General features: G+C 33.0%; 1 protein-coding gene across 1 annotated transcript; it reads right to left on the bottom strand.

Annotated features, from left to right (window-relative positions):
- Window positions 1-712: 712 nt before the first annotated feature.
- On the bottom strand, window positions 713-7414 carry LOC111512004 (small ribosomal subunit protein uS8A). Its single transcript, XM_023168090.2, has 3 exons — window positions 7264-7414; window positions 6564-6864; window positions 713-1095 (listed from the first exon to the last, which is right to left on the bottom strand). Exons 2-3 carry the CDS (start codon window positions 6860-6862, stop codon window positions 1002-1004), a joined length of 393 nt encoding a protein of 130 aa, XP_023023858.1. The 5' UTR covers window positions 6863-6864; window positions 7264-7414; the 3' UTR covers window positions 713-1001.

Consider the following 7414-nt stretch of genomic DNA (forward strand, 5'->3'; position numbering starts at 1 on the left):
CACCGTTACTGAATTTGTTTTCTTAAAAACCGAGAAGAAAGAATTATTAATGATGTAGATGTGACGTAATATGCTTTAGGTGATCATAATTGAACAGGTACCTTAGGTAGAGGTTCAAGTATTTTTTGGAGGTAGTCTCAATTATGGTTACCTGTAGTATATAAATATTAATGTAAGAACAACTTGGAGTGTTCAAATCACTTGACAAAGCTACTGTGCTAGTGAAACGTGATATATTTAGCAAATAAAGGTTCTGAAGATCAAATTAGAGGTGTAGTTTTTAAAAATAAATTTTATTATTGTGGATGAAGTGGAAGTTTTTGATTGTCAAACTAATATAATCACTCGTTTACCTGAAAACTCGCATATTTTATTTGTTCTAATGCACTCAGTCTGTAAATATAAAGCTTTTCCTATATATTAATATACACGTCCTCATTCCCGGATTTATAGCATTTACTTTGGCGTCATAAAAATCAGTTTAGTCATGGACTCTGACCGAAAATATAAATTTGTGGTATATTTATGCCAATTCCTATTTCAGCATCGTTTTTTGACGCATCTGTAACCACAAAAATGAACTCTCCATGATATGTTTTTGCAAAAGTGAGGAATTTTTCATTATTGGTTGAATCCCCATTTGTAATATGGGTATCAATAATATTTTATCCCTCGTAACTAAGTATCAAATTCAAAGCCTAGTATAACAATATTACTGGTCAAAAAAATTCAATGTTTATTGGACCAAAAAAATTCAATATTGCGTATAAACTCGTGTCTCAGTTAAGTGGATGAACAGTTTCTCCACTACCTAAGTTGAAACCCAGCCTTTGTTTCAATATGAGCAAATTACTTATTTATTTTTCCCATATCTGTATAATTTCAGAAACAAGATTATTATTATCATCATTTTTGAAAAATGATGCGCTGGAGTGAGAAAATTGAGATCAATTAGTTCAAAACAAGGATTTTTTTAATAAAGTTTATTAAATAACTTCACATTAGAAGAAGAATCCGAGGATTTTGCCTCCCAAGTGTTTCCTTCTAGCTTCTTCATGGTCCATAATGCCACCACTAGTAGTCAATACGACATATCTGAAAAAAGAAAATATATTGTAGAAAAAACACAAATTGAACATGTATTAAATAATTGAGATAACAAATGGACGTTTAGTAATAATATAAATGTCTAGGGGAATCGGAGCCGAGTATAAACGTTAACAACCAGATAATAATAGTGTTATTATTATAGTGGTAGCTAATACTATGTCAGCACGGGTCCCCTAATTTTATCTCCCTGTGTGCATCAAGAAATTCTGTACCAATAACATAAACCTCTCAAATATCACAGGTTGAAAAACGTATATTCTACTTCAATAACCTTCTGGAAAATAGTTGCAAAAAAAAATTCATGTTAAATTATAGAAAAATAACTAGTTTTGGCTATATCAACAATTTTTCAACAATCTAAAAAGTGTTACTCATTCTAATATATCCATGTTTCACAAATAACCATAGAATTTTGAATTTTCATTTGAAATTGAGATGAAATGTTCATATCACTGGCGTGTAGATCATCACTTGATAAATTTCGGGGAAGTTCTGTTGCTGGGCAACGATAATCATCTCCAAGAAATTTCTGCATGGAAAATTTCACACAAATGCCTTTCAAAGAAGTTCTTTTTCAACTGTCATTTGAAACTATCCTTTCCAGTTTAGTAACACTGGGAGATATTAATGTTTTGAAGTTTCACTTGAAATGTACGTTTGAAGGTTTCGTTATCCAACTGCATCAACAGGTTTCAAAACAAACTATTTACTTTTCGTTTCGACTGTTAGTGAAACTATTACCGTAAACTCTACAGTTCGAAAAACAGAAATCTGTATTCTGCTATCAGTTGATTCTTTAGACTGCCACCTAGCATCAAAATCTTCATAAACAGCTCTAATAGGAGACAGGTGTACCTTGAGATAGCTTAGAAACACAATTACAGAGACGTTGATAAGTTTTCTGAAATAATGATAAACGATGACTGTTCTAAATAAGGAATAGATAGATTCATTAGAAATAGATATTCTTATATGAATAAAGATTATACAAATATATAAGTTGTTAAACAAAACTAACAAAAATATATAAGGTATTTACAGTAGAATAGTGTGTAACAAAGTAGCAGTAGTAAATGAAAAAGAGATTAATAAAGAGAAGAATGATGAACAACTCAGTTGGAATAATAGGGTGCTCGTAGATACTGAGATAAGGAGTGTTTGAAGAGTTGGAAGGTGTTACTTTGTTCAATTTCATCAGGAAGCTTGTTACAGTCCAAGTGTCTTCTGTGAAATATAGAGTTCATTGTTTTTTGCAAGGTTTGTTCGAGGGGCAATCAAGTCATCTCTTCCTCTTTTATCGTACTTGTGAATCTGATGGATATATGTAATGAATTAATTGAAGTACTGTGGCGCTTTTCCAGTCAGTATTTTAAATATGAAGATCATTGAAAAATATTGTAATCTATCTTTTACTGTCATCCAATTCAGAATATTTATCATTGATACTATAGGAGTATACTTATGGCATTTTAATAAGCGCATCCCTCTGTTTGTAACTTTTGTAGAGTAGAAATAGAATTACGAGCTAGTAATGATATCAGACCAGCACAGTAATCAAAGTGTGGTAGGATTATTGTTTTATAAACAGTCAAACTAGATTGGAATATTAGCTGTCTACTAATTCTAGTAAAGGAAACATTTTTTTTTTGAAATTTTATTACACACATAGTGGAAGTGTTTTTTCAAGTTCAAAGTGTTATCAATGATGAAGCCCAGGCACACAATTTCAATAGTTTTGCCACAGATTTCAATATTAATGGAGTTGATATCAATTAAATTCTATTTATATTGAGTTGTAAATATTATAGCTTTCATTTTAGTGGTATTCAGTTTGAGTTTGTTTATATTCAAAAACTTGGCTACGTTTTCAAGAGTCAAATTAATTTAATGTACAGCATTATGAATATCATAGTCGCTTGCTCAAATGAGAGTATCATCTGCAAAGAGGTCGATGAATTCACAATCACTAATGAAAGTCATGTCATTCAAATGAAGTATGAATAAAACAGGACCCAGTACACTGTCTTGAGGGACCCCAGTATCAATTGCCTTTTGACTAGATAGGACGTGTGCATTTTAGTACCTTGAAATCTGTTGAGTAAATATGTTGATACTCTCATCGAACATATGTTCAGTTTCAGCTGTTTATCATGCTTTTGAGGCTATCACTCGAATATTCATGACATGAAAAATCATCGATAGGGGGGAGGACAGGAGCCTAAAATGAGCCCCTCGATATATTTATATTTCTCCCACACTTGCAGTTTGTTACTTAAAAAAAATATTTCCACTTCTGTCATGTGTGCCTGAGGTAGTCACACAAATGTTAATCTTAAAAGAGGAGCAAAAGATTGTTCAATGGGGTAACGAAGGAGCCTAAAGTTATTTTAAGGCCAAAATTTACAGAGTAGAGGAATACAATTTAGTTCTGCCATCTTAAGGATAAAGCCTTCAGAACAGAGTTTGTTTTAAAAAACAACATTTCGAAAATCAAGAACTATTCTAATCACCCACAGCAACATGAATTAGCAGCAGTATGATTCACAGACTAATTAACATACCAATGTCCACAAAGAATTTTGATAAGGAATTGAATCTGATGAAACAAAATACAGTGAATAACACTTCAACTCAAATGTAAAAGTGTTTTCTGGCGTTTAATCGAATTTGAGCGTGTATCCAAAAAAAATTCACAGTGACGTCATTAATAAGAAGATTCGCAAGAATGGAATGATGCAATTTGTATCAGATGTCAAATTTAATGATAAAAACAATCTTTTCAAATTTCTCTAACCTCAATCAGAATCTGATTTGTGCATACAATGTTTTGCATAAATATTACAAAATAGCTGCAATTTCGAAACCACTGTATTAGACTTTTTTTTTCTATTCAAAATATGGACCAAGAGTAGGTATTTTGACAACTGACGTAACGTGACATCAAATTCCGTTTCAAAACAAACCTCACGCTAGTTTTGAATCATCATGAATATGTTTCAAACCATAGTTGACGTGATGTCATCGTTCCAATGCCAGAATGAATGTATTTGAATCACAGACCAATACTTTCTGAATACATAAGCGCCAGAAAATGCCTTAATTCATCACATCCTTGATCTAACATTAAATCCTAACATAAAATATAATAGTGGCACCTTCAAGACACTCACATATACCTGAAAATATCCGATAAAAGAAAAAGACTACAATATAAAAAAATATTAACATAGCATATAAGATTGGTAACTCCTCGGGTAGACATGTAAAGAACAGCAAGTCAAACATAGACAACAATAACACATCAGGTGTATACAAACTTAACATACTGATCATGCCATAAAGTGTATGTAGGAAAGACTTCAAGAAATTTTAAAACAAGAATCTCCGAACATAAAAGAAGTTTGCCGCCTTTTGGAGTACGATCATGATTTCAACACTATGAAAGACATACTCTGTGTAGAAGGTGAGGGACAGAAGTTGAACGAGTCTCTGGAAATCAACAAGTGTGATCGTTCAGATTCTCTGTTGAACAACCAACAGGAGGTTGACCAGCCACTATTGTTAAAACCTTTTTTCATAATGCCAAAGATTTTACTAATATTCAAAAATGTACCTACTGTCCAAGGACTGTGATTGTTTCACAAAGTCTACATGTTATCTCATTGACTTTTAACCAATTGAGTTAGGTACCTACTACTGTTGTATATAAGAATTGTAGCTAACTAAGTGTGTTAGCGAAATGCACAACATTTTCATCAAATGACGAGCTAAATCTCTGGAATATACCACAAAGTTGATCTAAATTCAGCCGAATATTATGAACCGTTAACAAATATAGAAACCCAAAGTGATTCTGCTGGCTCAAAAGGAGACCGGTTATCAAATCAGCCAAATTCAAATCATTAAAGGACACACTTTGTGTATAAGTAGCAGCTAATCTCCTAAATCCATGTTTTCTTTCCTAAATATGTCTTTGAAAAACAATTGGATGAATTCAAACCCCTACCAAACTTGTAACATTTGAGCAAAACAGTTGTCATAAATTTTCAACACAAAATCTCAACACGTGTTTCACAAATCTAAAGAAATAAATTTCAAACGTTCAATCCAGTCTCGAATATACCTACACAGTAGGTTGAATGGACTGATGCCTATCAGAAAACAACTACTCCCCTGTCTAATACCACAAAAGATGTTGAATTATATCCGACAGGCGTCAGTGCAGAAATCTTCACAGAAAATTTCCTGCTTATGCAATTGGCAATACAACTGAAAGAGTCGACCTTCAATTTTGGAATGGGCACACTTGCAGACCAGTTTCAGGCTCATTAGCCACTCATCAGTGCAAGATAGTGGCCATCATCGACCTAAAATCAATGATATTCCATAATTGAAAATCGGAATTCTTTCAGAGTATTTCATTCCTTTTCCTAAGTTTAAACGAACAACATATGCATATGCAATTGGCCAATTGCATATGCAGGAAATTTTCTGCACTGACGCCTGTCGGATATAATCCAAAGCCCTTCTCGGTATTAGCCAGAAAGTTTTTCTTCCTTATTCAGAGGAATCGGGCAAATTACGGATATGCACTCGTCCACTAGATGGAGTGACATTTTGTTATCGCTTCAACTTAGGAAGAGGAATGAAATACTCTGAAATAATTCCAATTTTCAATTATGGAATATCATTGACTTTAGGTTGATGATGACCACAATCTTGCACTGATGAGTGGCTAATGAGCCCAAAACCGGTCTGCAAGTGTGCCCGGTCCAAAATTGAAGGTCAACTCTTTCAGTTGTATTGCCAATTGCATATGCAGGACATTTTCTGTGAAGATTCCTGCACTGACGCCTGTCGGATATAATCCAACGCCCTTCGTGTTATTAGCCAGGGGAGTAGTTGTTTTCTGATAGGCGTCAGTACATTCAACATACTTGTAGGTATATTCAAGACTGGCTTGACCGTTTGAAATTAATTTTTTTAAATTTGTTTACTGCCAGTCTTCAATCATAGCCCATTGACTAATAAGAACGTGTTTCACTATTTGAATATGAAAACACTCGATGAGGCTATGTAAAACATACGATAAAGTCTTTCTTGAATAAGTTATTGATTTTCATCAAGTATCGGTCAATTCCATCACATAATAGAATACCACCATACAGCAACTGTCCCAAAAAAATATTTTTGAATGAAAAAAGGTTCATTTATGTGGAATAAGTATAAAACAAAGTGGAATAACGTGTAAAGCTGACACGATGAATAAAATCATGTCTATCCTAACTGTTCAGGGCCATAACTTTTATACGAAACAAAAGTCCCACGTTTTGACTTCAGAATATGTTCTTCTCATAATTTTACATAAGTTAAGAGTCAAATGTATCTCTGTCACAAATTTCCAGGTAATTCAAGTGATAAAATTTCCACAAAATATATAACACAGAACTTACCCAAACTGACGTGAGGGGAGTAAATTATTCGTCCACTTTTCAATGTGTGTAATGGGCACATCAAACCTAGGTGAAATTACTCCACATTTATTGATTCTTCCTGTTAAATTAACTACTATCTTCCCACTCCTATGGTCGTCTACAATTTCAAATTCTCCAATATAACCGTGTTTCATCATCACAGTCAGGAATTTTACCACTACTTTGGAGCAAGGCCGGATGAGTACCTGTCTCTTGCCTCGCTTCTCAGCATTGTTTATAGATTTTAAGGCATCACTCAATACATTCATTCGCACCATGGCTGAAAAATCAATTCGATAAATACAAAGTTTCAGAAAACGTGATTATAGTGTTACTAATATTACTTTATAAAATATATTCCTTTTGTTGCTGTGTTGAGTTTGGATTAGAAAAAAGTTGGGTTAAGAGTCAAATTTTACTGCTTGATTAAATCAAACAACAGTAAAGCAGATCTTATTTCATGAACAAAGAAAAGTAAACTCATTTTCCTCTAAAGACTTTCAATTATACAAACCAGTTTCATTTATTTACTAGAAATGATACACCATAAACACTTTCAAGTTTTCCAATAAATATCGAAAATTGGTTGGAAAATATCCACCGATACAGAAAAAACAGATTCGTATTTTTCCTAATTACACTAATAGAGAAACGGATGAGCAGAAATATAAGAAATTACCTAAGAATTATTTGATGTTTATTTCCGAACTATTCACGTTCTCTGAAACATCGATAAAGGAGATAGTTCCACAAGTCAAAACGAGAGGCGCTGATTCCTTTCTTCTTCTCTTTATTTATATTTCCTTTTTGACCCATATCTTCCGTAACTA

The sequence above is a fragment of the Leptinotarsa decemlineata genome, unplaced genomic scaffold (assembly GCF_025532065.1).
Source record: "Leptinotarsa decemlineata unplaced genomic scaffold, Ldec_3_MD MMD2_P_RNA_scaffold_12, whole genome shotgun sequence".
NCBI classification, from domain to species: Eukaryota; Metazoa; Arthropoda; class Insecta; order Coleoptera; family Chrysomelidae; genus Leptinotarsa; species Leptinotarsa decemlineata.

Coding starts and splice junctions, on each gene's coding strand:
- LOC111512004 (XM_023168090.2), bottom strand. CDS start 6,862: ATGGTGCGAATGAATGTATTGAGTGATGCCTTAAAATCTATAAACAAT. Junction 1,096..6,563: donor CTCCCCTCACGTCAGTTTGG/GTAAGTTCTGTG, acceptor TTCTTTTTTCAG/ATATGTCGTATTGACTACTA.